We start from the raw sequence: 20,996 nt of genomic DNA on the forward strand, positions 1-20,996 counted from the left end.
AGGCCTCCCTACATATTCCAATCTTGCAAGAACATTGTTTCCTATGCTTTGCAGTACTGGATCGCCGTTATCACTTCCAGGCACTGCTCTTTGGCCTGGACACCGCCACCAGAACTTTATCCAAGATTATGGTGGTCGTAGCTGCAGCATTGAGAAATGAGGGAATCCTGGTGCACCCATACTTGGACGACTGGTTGATCCGAGCAAAGTCTGTAGAAGGGAGTCTCCGATGATCAGCAGGGTGACCTTGCTTCAGGAACTTGGTTGGGTCGTAAACCTGGACAAAAGCAGTCTCAAACCCTCCCAGTCCTTGGAATAACTGGGATTCTGGTTTGACACCAAGCAGGGCAAAACCTTCCTCCTGATCATGTGGATAAAGAAGTTGATGTCCCAAGTGCGTCTGTTGATGAACATGATATGCTCGATGGTGTGGAGCTATCTTCAAGTCCTTGGTTTGATGGCGGCAACACTGGAAGTAGTGCCATGAGCCAGGGCACACATGTGATCACTTCAAAGCTTCCTGCTGTCATCTTGGAACCCATTGTCTCAAGACTATTCAATTTGCTTCCATTTATCAATGGAAGCATGCTCTTGTCTCCAGTGGTGGATGCAGGAAGCTCATCTGGGCAGGGGTGTACCTCTGTTCCTTCTGAACTGGCTGGTCTTCATGACATATGCGAGCATCTGGGGCTGTGGAGCTCACTGTCAGGAACTGACGGCCCAGGGATGTTCGACCGAGGAAGAGGCTCTCTGGAACATCAACCGTCTGGAAGCCTGGGCAGTTAGATTGATGTGTCTACAATTCAATCACATACTCCAGGGTCAAGCGGTCTGTGTAATGTCGGACAACACAACAATGGTAGTCTATATCAACCGCCAGGGTGGAAGCAAAAGCCAGCAAGTGTCACAGGAGATAAACCTCCTTATGGAATGGGCAGAAATGGGCAGAAATACATGTACAGATGATCTCAGCCTCCCACATCGCAGGAAAAGACAACCTCAGAGCAGAGTTTCTAAGCAGGGAGAGTCTGGATCCAGCAGAGTTGGCGTTGTCAGCCAAAGCCTTTCAGCTAGTAGTAAATCGCTGGGATCTCCCGTCCATCGACCTGCTGGCCGCATCTAACAATGTGAAAGTTCCCCAATTTTTCTGTCACAGAAGAGATCAGTTGACCCTGGAGATTGATGCACTCATTCAGTCCTGGCTGGAAGAAGAGCTGCTATACGCCTTCCTTCCGTGGCCCCTACTGGGCAGGGTCATTCGCAGAATCGAATGCCACAGGGATTAGTCCTACTAATAGCTCCAGGTGGGCCCAGGTGGGCCCAAGCGTCCATGGTATGCGAACATGTGGAGACTCCTGTGGAGACCCCCCTGTGCCTCCCATCACACAGGGACCTGCTACAGCAGGGACTGGTCCTTCACGAGGATGAGACTCAATTCTGTCTTACAGACTGGCCCTTGTGAGGGCTCGCCTAATGAAGCAAAGATATTCGGTGGCAATAATTGCCATCTTCATGCGTGGAAGTTCTGTACATCATTAGTGTACGTGCGGGTCTGGAGAGTATTTGAGGCCTGGTGCGAGGAATGTGGTGTTTCTCCTCAGAGGGTCAAACTCCCACTAATTCTGGAATTTTTGCAGGATAGCTTGAATAAAGGTTTGACCCTTAACTCCTTGAAGGTAGCGGCTCCCTCCTCTCTTGGGGGCAAGATGAAGAGAACCTGCCTGTCAGCTCATCCGGACAAGGCCCATTTTCTGAAAGGGGTGAAGTACCTCCGGCCACCCCTACAGTGGCCGATTCCCTTGTGGAATCTAAATCTAGTATTGGAGTTTTTGGCAGTGGCCTCCTTTCGGCCGCTGTGCAGTCTTTCCTTGCATTTTTTAACCCTGAAAACTGTGTTCCTGGTGGTTATATGATCGGCACGTTGCATCTCTGAACTACAGGCATTGTTGTGTTGGGAAGCGTTCCTCTGGATGACTCCAGGAGAGTTACAGCTTCGTACCATTCCATCCTTCTTGCTGAAGGTAGTCTCGGAGTTTTATTTGAATCAGTCCATCCCGTTGCCATTCCTAGATAAGCACAAGGACGCAGAAGAATACCCCCTCCTCCGCCATTTAAATGTCAGTAGGCTTTTGGTGCAGTATCTGGAAGATTCAGAATCTGTACGAAAGATGGACCGCCTGTTTGTCCTTCATGGTGGAAGGAAGCAGAGCGAATCAGCTTTGCGGGCTACCACAGCTCGCTGGGTTAAGGTTAAAGCTCATTTCTCTAGGGCTCAGGCAATCTCATGGGTGGAAGCTAGACTGCTGGTCTCCCTTTGATATTTGCCGAGTGGTGGCATGGTCCTCCTTGCACACCTTCTCCAGGTTTTATGGCCTGGACGTTCAGGCCCGGGAGGACACAGCCTTTGTGTCCTGATCGTGAGTAGCTTGTGTACATCCCATTGGTCCTGAGTCCATCTGGCTACACGCTAGGAAATGGAGAAATTACTTACCTTATAATTTCGTTTTCCTTAGTGTAGACAGAACTCAGCATCCTGCCCATGACTGCCCAAGAACGGTGCCAAGGATTCTCCCATGTAGTGGATATCGATTCCAAGAGATTACGGATAAGCCGTCATCCAGTCTATAGATCAGGCCATCTATAATCTTACTGGGGTTCAGTGTTTGGTTGAAATCAGTTACGGTTATCCATTTTTAATCAAGTTTTTTCAATAGTCCACAGTGGCTTTTGAAGAGAATACTGAAGGGCTGAGGTCACTGCAGGGGTATATCTAGGGTGACGTCAGCTTTGAAACCTGACTCCGTCTCCATCTGCTAGCAGGGGAGCACAATCCATTGGTCCTGAGTCCATCTGTCTACACTAAGGAGAGAGAATGAGGTAAGTAATTTCTCCATTCCTGTTGAGTTTCTGTCCCTACAGCTTCGTATAACAACCCCTTTGCCCTTCAGCTTTTCATTCTGTGGCAAATACTTCCTTCTGGTACTTTAGTTTTTGGACATAAGGAGGTGTGTGTTGTGAAAGTTGGGGTGCAGGAGGCCTGGCTAAGTACCATGTTTTTCCTATTTATCAGTGTCGTTTCATTGTCATCACACATCCCTGATTGTGATTGCTTAATATATTTGGGATTGATTTGTTGATTTTTTTTTTTTTTTTTAACATGGCATTTTACAAGAAAAAAAAATTGGGGTCTTTTTGAATCACGAGAACCTGTGAAACTGCACATCTCCACCCTTATTTAAGCTGCTTCCCCTCTGTATTGTGTGTCCTATCCTAAGCAAGGGTAAATCATACACATGGGGTTATTCCATCAAACGATATCTCCTTATACATAACCCATAAAGAAATATGGAGAATATCACATACTATTCAAGACAGTATACAAACTTTATTTAATTCACATAGAATACCTCACTCTATCTAGACAATAGAAACTAACTACCACATACAATATCGTTGTTCCGTCACTATAACATTGTCCAATGTTATAGTGACGGAACAACGATATTGTCCAATGTTATAGTGACGGAACAACAATATTGATGAATACACATTGTTATACTAACGGAACAACGATATTGATGAATACATTGTAATTAAGATGAAGTGATTAAAATTGGATATACAAAGTGTTGTATTGATGATATAATTCATTGTTAAAATATTTTGCGATCACAATGTTTGGAGATAACATTTTAACATGTTTTTAGCTGGATGTGAATGAGTGTGTATGTGGTAGTTAGTTTCTATTGTCTAGATAGAGTGAGGTATTCTATGTGAATTAAATAAGTTTGTATACTATCCTAAGCAAGGGCAGACTTCTACAATATAATCAAATTCATGTTTGCAGTCTTGGGGCACTCGTGTAACAGGGCCAGCCACAAATTTCCCCTACAGATGTGCCATTTTATTTTATTTTTTGGAATGGCTGGTACTGTCCTTGCGCCTTGTGCATCCAGATTTACCTTCTGCTCAGATGAACTGTTATCTGCATCCCCCCCCCCCCCCAGATTGAGCATCTCTATGGCCTGACTGTCTTCGAGAACTACCTGTACGCCACGAATTCTGACAACGCCAATGCCCAACAGAAGACGAGCGTCATCCGGGTCAATCGCTTCAACAGCACAGAGTACCAGGTGGTGACCCGTGTGGACAAGGGCGGGGCGCTGCACATATACCACCAGCGGCGTCAGCCCACAGGTAAAAGAGGGGTGAGGCAGCATTACGGGCCATAGACTCCATGCAAGGGAGAGAAGCCAGTGTTGACTTCTACTCTGTCTATGACCCTGGGAGAGCTCTGTGGCTGTTTGTGTTTTACCAGCTAAACAGTTGTATTCCCAGGTAATGCAAAATAAGTATATGTACTGGGGTGTGCAGGCCAAAAAATATTGTTTTGTGTCATTGGGCAAATTTCCATGTTGTTTAGGATTTTTTCCCAATCTTTTAGTTTTAGGTTTCGGAAATAGTAACATAGTAATGAAAGCAGAAAAGAACCAAATGTTCCATCCAGTCTGCCCAGCAAGCTTCATATGGTAGTATCTGCGCACCATGCAGGGTACCCCCCTGTTACCCCCATTGGTGCAAATACTGCACCACTTCAAAACGGAATGATAGAAAACCCACCAAATTTTATGTTTTTCCTTCTATCGTTTTTAGTGCGCACTATTCGGAAATAAATGACATGAAATGACAAAGTGACGTTGACATGATCAATGTTTCAAACAAATGCACATCCCTATGTACTAGCTGAAGTGAAGAAATGAACCGGGGGAAAAAAAACAGCTTTAAAACATATTTTAATGGTAAAGTGGAGAGGAGTTCAGATTTTGTATATTTTTCAGGCCCTTCTTTTTCTTGTTAAATTTTTCTTATTAATTTTTTAGGATGCAAAGGTGCTGCCCTGTGACAACAGCTGTACTGTTTTGTATACTGCCAAAAAGCACCACATGCTTCACAGGCACGAGCCAGTGACTTGAAAGTTTGCTGTTAGCGTGGACCACTTTTAAAAGGGAGTTGTGCTATTTTTGTTTGTTTGTTTTGGTGAAGTGGGCTTGGCATTTTTCTCCTATTTCTTTGGGTTTCCATCTGAATCGGAACCAGTCTGTATTGGGCCTCGGATCTATGAGCCTTCATTCACAGGTACCTGAGGATTGTTTATCCTTTTTTAATATTTCTCTCCCGACTCAGTCCATCTTTGGCCAGCAGTCACCAATTGTGGCTCCCTCTGGAACCCATTACATGTGGACCCGGAGTCTGGCCACTAGGTGTCACTGTTGAGCAGTGGATGGGACCCCCCTCCCCTAGTCCCCCACCAGCCTCATTCCAGGCTGCACAAGAATCAAGAGTCCTGGCCTGGGAAACAACCCCAGGTCCTCCGTTTTGATTCCCGGGATGAGACTCTTTTACTTATGCAGGCTGGGGCTGTGGTTGAAGATGTTCTGAGGAGACTGGCATGGGAGTGAGTACCATCCATTGCTGAACAGTGACACCTAGTGGCCAGATGCTGCTAGTGATATATAGGTGTCCACCATTTACTTGGCTCGGGATCTTGGATGCAGTTTTGGTACTTGCAGCTCCTGATGTCACTGCAAGAATGCAGCTCCATATAAGGAGCTGCAGCGATGTCACTGCTGGAAGTGCATGCTATGCTGCACCATGGCTTCAGGAATCCAGCTCCTGATATTGTGCTACGGTGTTGGATAAATCATTTTTTTAATTCCTATCCTTGATTTCCTGCTGGGGCAAGACAAATCTTTCTGCTTCAGGCCTAGGGCCTCGCTCCTGAATTCACTGAACCAGCAGTGCTGAAACTGACTCACTTCGTTGGTCTTTCCCCCATCTGACTTTCATCAGGAAGCCATTATGCACAGCCTCCTTTCTTAATCCTGCCCATCCGGCTCTCATCAGGGTGCCGTCATGCATGGCCATTCTCCTGATCCCTTTCCATGGAACAAGCTGTTTCTAGCTGAGAGACCTGATTCTCCTGGCTCGACCCTTCAAGGTGTCTATAATTAGAGTTTAATAAGTGATTGATGAGAAATAACCTCCATTGTTATAGAAAATGATAGTTCAGCACCGTTAGACCCCCCCCCCCCCCCAAACCACCAAGGAGCAAATATAAGATCAGATCCTTGTTCACTGCCTATGGGTGGCACAACACAGTAATATGGTAAATGACAGCAAAGACTTTATTGGCCCATCCAGTCTGCCCTGTTAAGGATCTGTCTCTGCTGCCAGCTGTAGAAGCGTGACTGCTTGTCAGAATTCCCTCCTTATCTAAGTTGTTTTTCTGATCTCTACCTCATTGATTCTCTCCTGTCCTAGACATATACAAATAAAGGTTAATTCTTAATCCAATACCCAGCTCCCTCTACCCCACCTACATTCCTATTATCAAGGTTTGCAACATGTGCGGTAAACTTCTAATGCCGGAAGATGACAGAGGTATAGAAGGAGTAACACAAATCAAATCCAGTGTAGTTTGAGACGAAAAATTGTTGCAGGAATAAGACCATCAGGGAGAAATACATCCAGGGCTTTGTAGCCAAGGCTCCTGTAAGAAAACTGGTCTTATTAAGATCATTTTCTCTCTTTCTCAGCGCTCCTCCTCCCTGCCCCTCTGCCAATAACGTTTGAACTGTTCATCCAATTTACTCAAATTTCCGTCACAGATAATAGAGCGCACACGGTGACCCTCAGCTCCCTGAATCCGTTTCTTTTCTTTTCCTTTCCTATAAGGCCAGTTCAATTGTAATCTTTAAGATCACCACTTCCTCCACCTGGTAATGAGCACAGGGAATTGGTCTTCTCATTAAGATCTACTGAGTTATCTCCAAGTGACCCAAACTGACCTCAGTTGGAGATGGGATGCTGGGCTCAATGTACCATTGATTCTGACCCAGCATGGCACTTCTTATATTCTTAAGTCAGAGCACATGGTGATGTCATCAAGTATTTTTAAAGCTGCTCTGCCATTGGTTAGTGCCTCTAGTCACTAGCTGACTGCATTTTTCTGCCTAGTTTCGCATAGGGAAAAACCATTTTTAATGTTAATGATGCACTTAATCATCCAGAAATCCACATAATGATTATTGCCTTAACCATGTGCAAATTTCTGTACCAAAGAAGGAAGCTAGGCATCATGAAGTGTTTACATGTCTTACCAAACTGTACTGGGGCATCTGAACTTTAAAATCATTTTAATCCCTTTGTTCTGCACCTTATTGGCAGCTCTAAGCAGGACACGCATCTGTTTTCCTTCAATATAGTAGAATGTTAAATAGTGTTGTGCTATACTGTAATGTTAACATGTACGTGCATTGGGTCAACAATGTGGCGTTCCCAAACAGAATGCAGAAGCCCAGTCCGTAAGGGGATTTTTGTGTGACAAAAATCTCAGTATTTGGGGGTGTGCAGAAAGGGTGATGTCGTCATAAAGGAATGGAGATCTTATGGAGCACCTCTGAAATATGAGTAGCCAGATTTGGTGCTCTTTATTTAGACTCCTATATTCCACAACCTCCAGACATCTGCTCGGTGCGGTTACTAGGTTTGCAGTTGGTGGGGAAACCACAGAGGCTTTAGTAATGGTCTCTGCTGTTGAAGCTTGGCGCATTTCATTCCAGGGGGTGGTCCTCTGGTGTGTAACTGAGGCCGCCATGACACTCCTAAGGCTGGGAAGTCTAGAAATGTTTTAAATAAAAATAATTGGCTGTCTTTTGGTGGGGTTTTGATTACTTTAAGATGCTGTCCCATGAGAGTTCTTGGGTTGCTTGGCCTGTAATTGATAGAGCTGTAGATGTGTAAATAGATATAGATATATACACACACACATACATACATATATGTATAGGTGTGTATATTTATATAAATGTGTGTGTATGTGTATATATGTATTTATCTGTATATCTTGTCTGTGAAAGAGCAATGGCTCAAACAGATGTGAAACCCTGAAATATGAACAACGTTTTTGCTTTGTGTCTGTTTCTCTTGCCACTCCAACAGCTTTTTATAGCGGTCACGGGATGTTGACTCCTTCCTGATGCAAAATTAAGCTGTTGCTTAAGAATTTGGCCCACAGAGAGCTCCAAAAGAGCCAGAGATGATCAAACTATAATAAGATAAATATGCAGGGAATTGTTCTTGGCACAAGGGATGGAAGTCAGGGCAACTCCTGGGACGTGCTAGACAGTTACACCATTATTTGTACGCTCTTTGGGGTCCTGTGGGCTGTTCCCATGGAAAATTGTAGGTCTGCTCTCAAAAATATACCTAAAAGCACATTTTTGTCCCTCAAAATATTTAGGACCCAGAAGAGAATTAATTATGCACTGTAAAAAAAAAACCCCAAAAAATCCCCAACCCAAAACAAATCAGTCAACAAAATCCCGCTGTGCCCAACCTGTAACTTCTGTGTGGGAGATATGTCCGGGTCTTGAGACTTGAATTGGGTCCCAGGATATTTTACCCTGCTGAGTTAACATTATCAGGCAATAACATTTTCCAAACTTTCATGCGTCAGACTTTATTTTCTGGCCTATTGTCTCTTTTTTTCTTATTGTCTAGTCTTGCCTTCCTGGCTGCTCTTCTTTCCCCATCCTTCCTCCTCCTCTTTTTCCTGTATTATGTCTCTGGATTTTTCTTCTTCCCTCCAATCTACAGTACAATGCTCTGCTCTCCCCCTAGTCCCCCATATGGCCTGCTCCTATTCTCCCCTCTCTCTCCCCGGCTAGCAGAAGGCCTGCTTAATGCCACATCAGCTTCCTCTCCATGTGGGACCAGGTTTGCCATACGAGTTGCACACATCTCTGTACATCTCTGGTCCAGTGCAACTTAGAAAGCTGATATGGTATTTGGCGCCACTCCTCTTGCCAGCCTGGGAGAGGGGAGAGAGAGGGGTGGAATAGGATCAAGAGGGCAGGACAGGTGATACTTACAATGGGGGGGGGGGGGGGGGGGATGGTGCAGGGGCAAGAGAGAGAGGACAGCGGATGGAGGGGAGTGAATACTGCACTTTTGGCCCCACTGGAATTGGCAACAGGAGGTTTTTGCTGCCTAGATTCAGGGCACTTTCTACTGGGGTCAGGGCATGGGCCTAGTGCGCTAGTGCCTAGCAGTGCCCCTGCTGGACCCTCAGTTAACGAGGCATATACAGGTAACAATAATAGTATCATTGCTTTGGTGTTGGCTGGGAGGAGAACTGTATTGTAAAACAAAGAAAACATCTTATTTACATTTTTTTTTTTTAAATTTTTGCCTTGCTCCAGTGAGGAGCCACGCCTGTGAGTCGGACCAGTTTGGGAAGCCGGGAGGATGCACAGACATCTGCCTCCTTGGCAACAGCCACAAGACACGGACATGCCGCTGCCGCTCTGGCTTTAGCCTCGGTAGTGATGGAAAGTCTTGCAAAAGTAAGTGTGTGAATTCTCCCCCTCCCCTGCAGAGACCTCTTGCCATGTTCTGGACTGGATAGCAGCATTTGAGTTTAGCTGCTGAGGAAGCCCTGGAGAGATCAGTTCTGCTTCCCTCTTTTTTTCCAGCCCATAGCTAATAAGGAATAGCTGATGGTATCTCAGCAGTATGTCTTTTTTTCAGAGTACACTTGCATTTTTAGTTTTCCTTTTGGCAAAAGTTCAGTCAGCATTTATTTCTTTCCATCCGTTCCTGGTCTGTGTCAGCTTATGTTGATTTGCTGCACAATTTGCTAAACAATCTTTTTTCTTTCTTTTAAATAAGAAGCCAAGTTAACCCCCTTGGGTGTTTAAACTTTCAAAGTTGGACCATTTGAATCTGTTTCATTTGTGGACAGTGCTGAGAGCTGCTGGATTTATTTGCTGGCTGCTCATTGGCTCCACTTCTCCAGTGTCATAATAAAGCTGCTTGTGATGTCACGGAGTCCTGTGCATCACTTTATCCTGGGTTATCACTGTACGCACATCATTACTGAGGTAGAGGAAACTGGCATAGGTGCATGGTACTCATCTTTCATGCTACAAGAGAAAAATTAACATTTTGTGTTAAAAATGTTTTTCTGTTCTCTCTAAAATTGACTGCTAGCTGGGCTCTGCACCCTGCTTGCTTATCTGTGTTCTGAGATCTGCTGTCTGGTGGTTTGGTATCAGGAGAAGAATTTAGGCATGCAGAGTTGGAGTTCTGAAGAGAGGCCAACTTTCAGGCCAATACTATAAAGTGTGCTCGGCTGAACGCACTGTTTTACCCACAGTTGGACGCGCGTTTTTGACGCAGTAAGGGGTTTAGCGCACCCAACTCCCTCCCAACATTAATAGCGCTCATCACATGCAAATGCATGTTGATGAGGCTATTAGTACTTCACCCAAGATACTGAAAAAACATGTGTGGCTGATCCAAGGGCAGGCATTCATTTCTGAGCAGCCCGAAAAAGTGTACAGAAAAGCAGAAAATACTGCTTTTCTGTACACCCCCCGACTTAATATCCTATCTATATTAAGTTGGAGGAAACCAAAATATTAAAAACAATTTTTTTTTTTTTTAAATGTGTGCTGGCCAGTCAGGTTAGGGAAGCAAACGCTTAATTTTACCAGCATCCGTTTTCCTATCCATGGCTGTCAGCAGGTTCAGAAAACCAACGCTTGTAAAATTGAGTGTCGGTTTTCTGAACCTGCTGACAGCCACCTCTCCTGGGCCAAGGAGGTGCTAGGGGTGCGTAATCCTCCCCAGCGCCTCCTTTTAGCGCGACCCCTCATTTAAATACAGGATCGCGCGCCCAGGAGAGGTGGCCGGGCGCTCAACACGGAACGCCTGCTTTCCCGCGGACCTTACGGAATCGGCCTATTTGCTTTTTAGAAAAAAGCTACTTTCTTTCTAAATTAGATATGTGTATAGGGTTACATACAGCCCGGACTCTGCAGCTTTATGTTGCCTGTGTTGATTTTGACTGCAATCTGAGAAAATAAAAAAGAAAAGTAAAGTTAGCAAGATCCAGTCCCAGAAGTACTGCATGGAGAGGCAGCAGCATTCTTTAGTGGCTGTAAATCGGGATGGTATGCTAGCCACCTTGGTACTGGGAGAAGAGAATGAGCCTGGACACCTGGTGGGAGCAGGAAAGGGATTGGCAAGCTGGGCAGCGCAGCTAGTGTACTGCAGCCTGAGTTACCTGCCAGCCAACATTTGCCCCGATTAAATTGCCAACCATGCGAAAGAGAACCTACCAATTGTGGTGAGCAGATTGGAGATCACAGACAAGCGATGGACCTGACCTGCCCGCGAGGTGTTCCTTTTCATTTTGCAGAGAACGCTACAGAATGGGAAGTATATAATGGCAGATTTTTTTTTTTTAAGGACAGTTTTACAGAAATAAAACATATGTATTAAGAAATCAAAACAAACATCACAGCTTGAAAATCTAGTCAAGTCCGCATCCAGAGCTGACTCACCAAAATTAGTGCCGAGGCTAAAAACATGAAGCGGAAGCAAAAATGCTTACTGATAAAAACCATCCTGAGTTATCCTGCTCAATCAACACTGCCGCACTATTCTATGGATTCTAGAGCTGCTGTCTGTGTCCTCTAGGCCAGTGTCAAATATCCTTTTTAGGTCATGTTCTCTTTCATCTTCTATGTATTTCGCTTATGTCTCCAGCCTCACTCAAACCATTCCGCGAGAAATCCCCGGCAACATGGCACAACCCAAAGTGGAAGAACTCGCTCAGTTTTTCCAAGATAAAATCACCAATCTCCTAACACAACTGCCTTCCAATACAGCCGACCTCCAGACATATCAACAACCTGCCCACAAAAACGTCAGCTTAAACACCTTTGAACCCGTCTCTTCCACGGAAATACAAACCATCCTGAGAAGAATGAAACCTTCGTCTCATCCTGCAGACCACATCCCCTCCAAACTACTTCTATCTGTTCCAGACACAATAGCCACCTCATTGAAAAATATCATCAACTGCTCTCTAGCCCAAGGAACCTTCCCAGATGATCTCAAAATGGCCTCAATCTCACCGCTCCTAAAGAAACCTAACCTAGACCCGAAGGACCCTAACAATTTCCGCCCCATAGCTAACCTCCCATTCATCGCCAAGATCATGGAAAAACTAGTGAACTCTCAACTCTCAGATTTCATCGAAGACAACAATCTTCTCTTCACCCCACAACACGGCTTCCGAAAAAATCGAGGCACAGAATCCCTCCTCACCTCGCTGACAGACCATATCTTACTGGGCCTCGACAAAGGAAACTCTTTCCTATTGATCTTGTTAGACCTATCCGCAGCGTTCGACACTGTCAACCACGCCATCCTCCTAAACCAGTTGTCGTCCATAGGAATCTGCGGCACCGTCCTATCTTGGTTCAAAACCTTTCTCAATAACAGAGGTTACAAAGTTAAACTCCAAAACAAGGAATCCTCAAGATTTGACTCGGCCATAGGAGTCCCACAAGGTTCTTCATTATCTCCGACTCTATTCAATATTTACCTGCTTCCTCTCTGCCAACTTCTCACTGACCTCAATCTAAAGTACTTCCTATACGCAGATGATATTCAAATCATCATCCCCATCAAAGACTCATACTCTAAAACTCTTGACTACTGGGAATCATGCCACCAAAAAATCAAACAACTACTCAACAGCCTTCACCTCATCTTAAATTCCTCCAAGACAGAAATCCTACTCATCTCTCCTGAGAACAATACACCTAACATTGCTCTTCCTACCAACCTACATACCACACAAGTTAGAGACTTAGGAGTGTTATTGGACAACCGGCTAAACTTCAAGGCACACATCAACAAAACAACCAAAGACTGCTTCTTTAAACTCCAGGTTTTGAAAAGGATAAGACCTCTCTTCCATGCTCAAGACTTCAGAACGATCATCCAGGCAGTCATTTTTTCAAAATTAGACTATTGCAATTCCCTATTGCTAGGTCTGCCTTCTTCCTATTCCAAACCATTACAGATGGTGCAAAATTCAGCAGCCCGACTACTAACAGGCACAAGAAAAAGAGACCACATATCACCCATCCTGAAAGAGCTACATTGGCTACCCGTATACTTCCGTATCATGTACAAAGCCATATGTATCATTTTCAAAACTATACATCAATGCACTTCCCTCGATCTTCAATTCCCTCTCCAAGTATACAACTCGATAAGACCTACCAGAGATGTTTATAGAGGCACACTCCAAGTTCCTCCTGCGAAAACGACTAGACACATTACCCTAAGAGATCGCTCCACCTCCACAGCTGGCCCCCTTCTGTGGAATTCCTTACCCACAGATCTCAGACTAGAACCCTGCCTCCTAACTTTTAGGAAAAGACTTAAGACTTGGTTATTCAAGCAAGCTTTCCCAGACACAATTTAATGACACAATCCAAGGACACAATCCAAGGACTCCTCTAAAACATTCAGCCATTAATCATGCCATTTGCTCATAACTTGTAATTTGACTTGTATATCGTTTAACCATTTTATTCTTTCCTATTTCTTCCTCTTCACCAAGTTTTGCTACCCTTGTTAACTGTAACTGTACCTTCGGTCACCTCAGTTCTAGTTTGATGTATTTAATGCACTCCCGTTTCATGTAAACCAGCAAGATATGTTCTCATGATTGCCGGTATATAAAAACCTTAAATAAATAAATAAAAAATAAAATAAATAAAATAAAATGTAATACTAAGACTTCTTCCCCCACCCCCCCAAATACTAACATAACATAAAATTATTATTTTGCTTAAATTGCTATACAATGCAATTAAAGTTCAGTTAAACCAAACATCCTGCATCTGTTCCTGCTCCTTCCCCCCCCCCCCCCGCATTATGGTTTGCCAAGACTGACTATGCGCATGTATTGCTTGTGTATGCATGTGCAGGGGTAGCTGTAGTTCTCAGAGATCAAGCAGGATCTTAGTCCTCACACATGGGTGACATCATCAGATGGAGCCCCAATGATTAGGCACACTGAGCATGCCCAGCATGCCCTATACCACGCATTCACGCAGGGTCCCTCTCCAGTCTCTCTTTCCACGTAGCTGTAAGCCTCGTGGTGTGAGAGAGCTTACTTTGGCTACTTTTGGCCTTGTGAAAAACTTAGCTTTTCTTGTGTTTTTCTTGTTTTTTTCTTGCTGTTCCATCACCGGGTCCCTCTCAGTGCCCTCAGTAGCATCTCCTAGTCAGGGTTTTGGGCGATTCAGGTAAGTTTCCTTTCGCAGTTGATTCCCTGTAGTGGCAGTGCATCAGAGCCCACTGGCCATAGATGCTTTGCCTTCATTGCCTTTGTTTTTTGCTCCTTTGTTTTGTCTGTCATGGCCATGTCTGGTTTTTGGTGATGCCCCCCGGTTTCCAAGGACCATGCTCATCGCAGGTCCATATGAGATATGTGTCCTGCCTGGAGGCATCGCATGACGTCTGGAGTTGCCACTTATGCACCCACACAGGGGAAAGACTGGGCCAAACATTGAGGGAAGCTGAAGAAGCATCACCACCACTTCCTGTCAATGCATGGGGATATACTGGCTTTTGCCGCGATGCCCCTGAAGCGACTCCACAGTGAGGAGTGCTAGTCCTCCATCAGTGCTGGGGGTCTACGACAGTTTCCACTGGTCCTGATGCCAGTCACTGATCCACCTCAAGGATCCAAAGAGCATCTGGCCACCCCTTCTTCCTCCCAGTCGGTGTTTGCATTGGCAACGTTCGAGAGGAGCTGGAGCATCGAGTCCAGCTAATGGTGGACCGGGCATTGCAGGGCTTCTGTCCTGTGGAAAGGTGACACAACCAGACCCAGTGCCACTTCTGGAGAAGCTCAATGTGCTCATTGGTGCTTTACCGACATAGCTGGCACCAGTTCCCGGGATGGCCCTGAGGCCTCCCCCTACCGATATGGTATTCATTGCCAGTCCCTCCAAAGAGGAAGCTCCACTGAGGCCGGCAGATATGCCGAGTCCTGCTGCCCACATCCAGTTCTACCAGTGCCTGCACCTCTGGACGAAGGCTGAGCACCTAGGGACCCATCCCCTGCAGTTATAGTGAGAATGAGGAACCCTATGACCCCTAGGGGGGGATGACGCTCCAAGGATCTCCCTTCAGAACCTTTTCCTCCAGAGAAGCGAAGGAAGTCTCCTCCACCTGAGGACTTAACCATCGCAGGTTTTGTAAGGGTGATGGCGGAAGCCAACCCATTTCATTTATTGATGGAGGAGGATGCCAGGCTCCAAATGCTTGAGATCCTCCGGTTTGTGGAGCCTACTAAAGAGATCGTGATGGTTCCGGTACACGAGATCCTTAAGGAGTTGCTGCTGAGGACATGGGAACACCCCCTCACAATGCCTCCCATTGCTAAGAAGTTAGACAGGGTTTACCTCGTCCAGAAGGCTGCCGGATTTGATAAGCAACCAGTTGGTGGTGTCAAATCCACCCTCAAGAGGGCCTAGCACTCTCGGACCCATTCCTTGGCACCTTCGGGGAAGGATCATAGAACGATGGACCCTCTTGGGAGGAAGATGTTTCAAGGTACCATGCTTATTGTCCGCATTGCTGCCTACCAGCTCTACATGAGCCAGTAGTCGTGGGACATTTGGAAGCAGGTACAGGAGGTGGCCGAGTAGCTACCTGAACAGCAGCAGCACACCCTCATGACAGTGGTTCATAAGAGCCTGGAGTATGGAAAACACGAGGTCCATGCAACCTACGATGTTTTCGAGATGGCATTGAGAGTCTGAAGAATGAATCGGCACCCGCGGAATGGAATGGCTGCGGGTCTGATCTCCGAACAGAGGTAAAGGAATAACTCGCTGACGTGCCATGTACTGGAGAGAATCTCCTCGGAGGTAGGGTGAGGGATGCTGTGGCCCAGCTTTGGGACCACCATGAAGCCCTCCAGCAACTCTCTGCCAATACTCTGGGCCTGTCCTTCTCTTCTAGGAAGCCGGCAAGACCGGGACCAAGGAAGTCTTTCTTCTGCCAAAGGAAGTACTATCCTCTGCCTCTTCATTTCCATCAACACCATTAGGGCTCCTGCAGCCATCCTAGGCAGCAGAGAGTCTCCAAGCTCTGGCCGGCTTCTCAGTCAACTCCAGGCCTGGGTTTTGACAGAGTCGTAGGAAGCATATGCAATTGCCCATACCCAGGACAATGGATCCTCCAGTCAGGGGAAGGTTGTGGTTTTTTGCGAACCAGTGGCCCAGAATAACTTCGGATCAGTGTGTTCTGTCCATCATCCATCAGGGGTACCAATTGAACATAATTGGATGTCCCTCCAAATTGCCCTCCGTGCCCTTTTGGGGGGTGGTAGCGCTTCAGGAGGTTCTACAAGCGGATCTCTCCTCCTTAACCGCCAGAATGGTTGAGCCCATTCTACCAAGGTAAAGAGGGAGGGGATTCTACTCCAGGTACTTCCTGATTCCAAATGAACAGGAGGACGCCATCCCATCCAAGACCTAAAGGCCTTGAACAGATTTCTAAGAAATGAAAAGTTCAAGATGGTTTCCCTGGGCACCTTGATCCCCTTTTTGCAAAAAGGAGACTGGCTATGCTCCCTCAACCTAAAGGATGCATACACTCATGTTGAGATCTTCTCCAGTCACAGGAAATATCTCTGATTTGTCATCGGGAAAACAGCAGTTCCAGTAAAAGATGTTGCTGTTCGGGCACGCGTCAGCCCCACAGGTCTTCACAAAATGCCTAGCCAGCTGGAGGTGCATGTTTTCCTGTATCTGGACGATTGGCTGGTCAAGAGCACGTGTCAGGTAAACGCATGGACACGGGTCCATGCGTTTGATCATCTGGGTGTTGGAGTCACTAGGGTTCGTTCTCAACTACCCAAAGTCCCATCTCAGCCTGTCACTTAATTGGATTTCATAGGAGCCCTTCTAGACATGGCTCAGGCAAAGGCATTCCTGCTTCGCCAGAGGGATGTCACCTTGACGACCATCATGGCAGAGATCCAGCAGAGTCAGCAGGTGTCAGCCTGGCACATGTTGAGATTGTTGGGCCATATGGCCACAACCATCCATGTCACTCCCTGGGCACGTTTACACATGCGCAGAACCCAATGGACCCTGAGGTTGCAAAGGCACCAGGCTACTCGGAGCCTCCAGGATTGCATCTGAGTCACCCCGTTTCTCCGGCACTCGTTGTCCAGGTGGTGGATACTTTCAAATCTGAAACGGGGGATCTTGTTTCGAAGTCCCCCTACCCAAATTATCCTTCCACCTTGGTTGGGGAGCTCATGTAGATGGGCTCAACACTCAGGGTCTCTGGTCTGCTCAGGAGCGCCCTTGTCAAATTAACTTCCTGGAGCTTCAGGTGATCAGTTACGCGCTATTTATGGGCTTTTAGAGATCTGCTGTCCAACAAATTTGTCCTTATACTCACAAACAACCAAGTGTCTATGTGATATGTCAACAAGCAGGGAGGCACAGGATCTTACTTCCTGTGTCAGGAAGCAGTCCAGATCTGGTGGTGGGCCCTGTCCCAAGGGATGGTGCTCAGGGCTATGTACCTGGCTGGGATGGAGAACGTGGTAGTGGACAGGCTGAGTTGAGCCTTCAGATCCCATGATTGGTCCCTAGACCAGGGGTTAGGGAATTGGATGTTCAGCCTCTGGGGGAGCCCAGACATAAATCTGTTTGGGTTCCCCTGCAATAGGAAGGTGCCTCTGTTCTGGTCAGATGGCAAACCAGCCTCGGATCCCTCGCCCGTCATTGCGGCAAAGGTCTTCTGTATGCGTATCCTGAGATTGCCTTAGTGGCGAAGATTCTCTTGAAACTTTGTGTGGACAGGGGGACTATGATCCTCATAACTCCTCATTGGCGAGACAGGTCTGATTTCCATTCCTGTGGAAGTTGTCCATCCAGGGACCAATCAGTCTGGAGATTTCCCCAGATCTCATCACGCAAGATCAAGGCATGCTGCAGCATCCCAACCTCCAGGCCCTGTCACTCACAGCCTGGATGTTGAGAGGTTAATCCTACAGCCACTTGATTTTTCAGAAGATGTGTCTCAGGTCCTGGTGGCTTCTAGAAAGCATTCCACTAGAAAGTCCTATGGACTGAAATGGAGGAGGTTTTCCATGTGGTGTGAGCAGAAGGCCCTAGATTTGTTCTCCTGCCCCACATAAAACTGCTTGACTATCTTCTATACCTATTGGAGGCTGGCTTAAAGACCAAGTCTGTTAGAGTTCATCTCAGTGCGATTGGCGCATACCACCAAGGTGCAGATGGTATGCCCATCTCTGTACAGCCTATAGTTGTACACTTCATGTGGGGCCTGCTTCAATTAAAGCCTCTCCTAAGGCCTCCCACTGTGACTTGGGACCTCAGCGTGGTGTTAGCTCAGCTGATGAAAGTACCTTTTGAGCCGCTGTGCACCTGTGACCTGAAGTGCCTGACCTGGAAGGTCATATTTTAGGTGGTAGTCACTTCAGCACACATTGTCAGCGAGCTCCAGGCCTTAGTGACTTATTCACCTTATACTAAGTTTTATCATGACAAGGTGGTCTTGCGTAGACACCCTAAGTTCCTGCCTAAGGTGGTGATGGATTTTCATCTTAACCAGTCAATCATCCTGACAATTTTCTTTCCCAGGCCCCATTTGCACCAAGGCGAATGTGCACTGCCACAGTTCGGACTGCAAGCAAGTCTTAGACTTTTATCTGGAGCAGAGAGAAGCCCATAGACAATCCACCCAACTTTTTATTTCTTTTGACAAGAATAGGTTGGGCATTGCTGTTGCCAAACAGATACTATCCAATTGGCTTGCAGATTTCCTCTCCTTCTGTTATGCCTAGGTGGGACTGCATCTTGGGGATCATGTCAAGGTTCATTTCTGTCAGAGCCATGGCAGCATTGGTGGCCCAGTTGTGAGCAGTTCTCGTTGAGATCTTCAAGGCTGCAATGTGGAGATCTCTCTACACATTCACATCTCATTACTTTCTGGATAGGCATGTCTGACATTATGGTAGGTTCGGCCAGTCTTCCTTCGGAACCTGTTTGAGGTGTAGAACTCAATTCTCCTGCCTAGGACTCATTGTTTGGGTTCAGGATGTCTCCCCCTCTGTCACCAATAGTATCGATGTTGTTGTGCCCGTTGGCACCTGGTTGGGTGTCTGTTGGTTTCCTTTGTGTTGGGGAGCAGCCTGTAGTTAGGGATTCATCCATTTGTGTGTGGACCACCATCCTGCTTGTCCTTGGGGGAGAGAAGACTTGCTTACCTGTAACAGGTGTTCTCCTTGGACCAGCAGGATGTTAATCCTCACGAAACCCTCCTGCCACCCCACGGAGTTGGGTTTCTCCTATTTTTTATTTTTTAATTATAATTCTACGATACAAGACTGGAGAGAGACCCCCATGTGGATGGTATAGGGCATGCTGGGCATGCTCAGTGTGCCTAGTCAAAGTTCTAGAAACTTTGACATAAATTTTTGGCATTGGGGCTCCATCCCATGTGTGAGGACTAACATCCTGCTGTCCTTGGGGAACACCTGTTACAGGTAAGCAACCCTGCTATCTCTATGTAGAGAAGGAAAAAGGGTGGAGAGGATCCCCTTATCCTTCGTGCTGGGGAGGTAGAGGGCAGCAGTGTTCACTTTGCATGGTGTAACCCCCTTGGCTTCTGTTGCAGAGCCGGAGCACGAGCTCTTCCTGGTGTATGGCAAAGGGCGACCCGGCATCATCAGGGGGATGGATATGGGCGCTAAGGTCCCCGATGAGCACATGATTCCCATCGAGAACCTGATGAATCCCCGGGCACTGGACTTCCACGCTGAGACTGGCTTCATCTACTTTGCCGACACTACCAGCTACCTGATAGGACGCCAGAAGATTGATGGCACAGATCGGGAAACGATCCTGAAAGATGGTATGTGTCTAGTCTGGAGCTGGGGGATGAGCACAATTTAGTATGTTCACAGTATCTTTCCAGAATATGGGGGGGGGGGGGGGGCAAAGGGAACCTGTTTTATCCTTCCCTTTGCAATCTGTCCCCTTCATGTTGAACCCTCTTTAGGGAGCCATCCTGCACAACTGTACTTCTTGCTAGTTCCTGTCTGTTTTTAGTTAGGGAGCTGTCCCCTGCAGTCTGTTCCTCTCCTTCCCATTTAATTACCATGAGGTAGTTACCCTAATCAGTGTCTCACCTTACACCTTTCTGTCTACCTTTCATCAGAGAGCCATCATGCGTGACCCCTTTCTTTCTCATATGGCTCTCCTCAGCGCATGGCCTTTTGTCGCATTCTGTCCTGTGTGACTTTTTACCAGTTTATGCTATGTTCTGTTCCTCTTATTCTTTCTTCACTGGCTCCCCTCAGGAAGCTGCTGTTGCCAGCCTCTATTATTTTGCTGATTGCCCCGCATAACCTAGTGGCTAAACACTGCAGCGTCATCCTTTGGCTAAGATGATAGAATGCAACATCTTTTGCAGTTAGAGAACTGCCAGTTTGCATGGGCTGTGCCTGAAAGATGGCCATAACTCTAGGGGTCTGAGAGACCACAGTTGACCTGGTTCAAGTTTGCCTGCCTATGACTTTTACTCACCAAATGTGCATTTGTATTTTAAGGCATTCATAATGTTGAAGGCATTGCTGTGGACTGGATGGGGAACAACCTGTACTGGACGGACGATGGACCCAAGAAGACCATTAGTGTGGCCCGGTTGGAAAAAGCATCACAAAGCAGGAAAACCCTTATTGAGGGAAAGATGACTCACCCTAGGGCCATCGTGGTGGATCCACTGAATGGGTAATAAGTACAGCATATACGTGAGCTCAGTGGCAGTCTTTTTGAGTTTGGATATCATTAAGTGATCTCCCAGAAAGCACTGACATTGGAACTGGAGTATAGTTCTGCAACAAACTAATTATAATACCTCTGTATCGCTCCATGGTGAGACCACACTGGGAGGACTGTGTGCAGTTCTGGTCACCGCATCTCAAAAAACATATAGCTGATCTGGAAAAGGTACAGAGAAGGGCGACCAACATGATAAAGGGGATAGAATGGCTCTCCTATGAGGAA

The 20,996-nt window shown here is 46.4% G+C and overlaps 1 protein-coding gene across 1 annotated transcript in view; it reads left to right on the forward strand.

Annotated features, from left to right (window-relative positions):
- LRP1 (LDL receptor related protein 1) overlaps positions 1-20,996 on the forward strand; it is a 657,378-nt gene that overhangs the window by 177,995 nt on the left and 458,387 nt on the right. The window contains 4 exon segments of the mRNA XM_029594881.1: positions 4,008-4,197; positions 9,264-9,407; positions 19,606-19,842; positions 20,540-20,720. Of these exon segments, the coding sequence (XP_029450741.1) occupies positions 4,008-4,197; positions 9,264-9,407; positions 19,606-19,842; positions 20,540-20,720 (752 nt within the window).

This window comes from Rhinatrema bivittatum, chromosome 3, assembly GCF_901001135.1.
Source record: "Rhinatrema bivittatum chromosome 3, aRhiBiv1.1, whole genome shotgun sequence".
In the NCBI taxonomy this organism is placed as follows: domain Eukaryota; kingdom Metazoa; phylum Chordata; class Amphibia; order Gymnophiona; family Rhinatrematidae; genus Rhinatrema; species Rhinatrema bivittatum.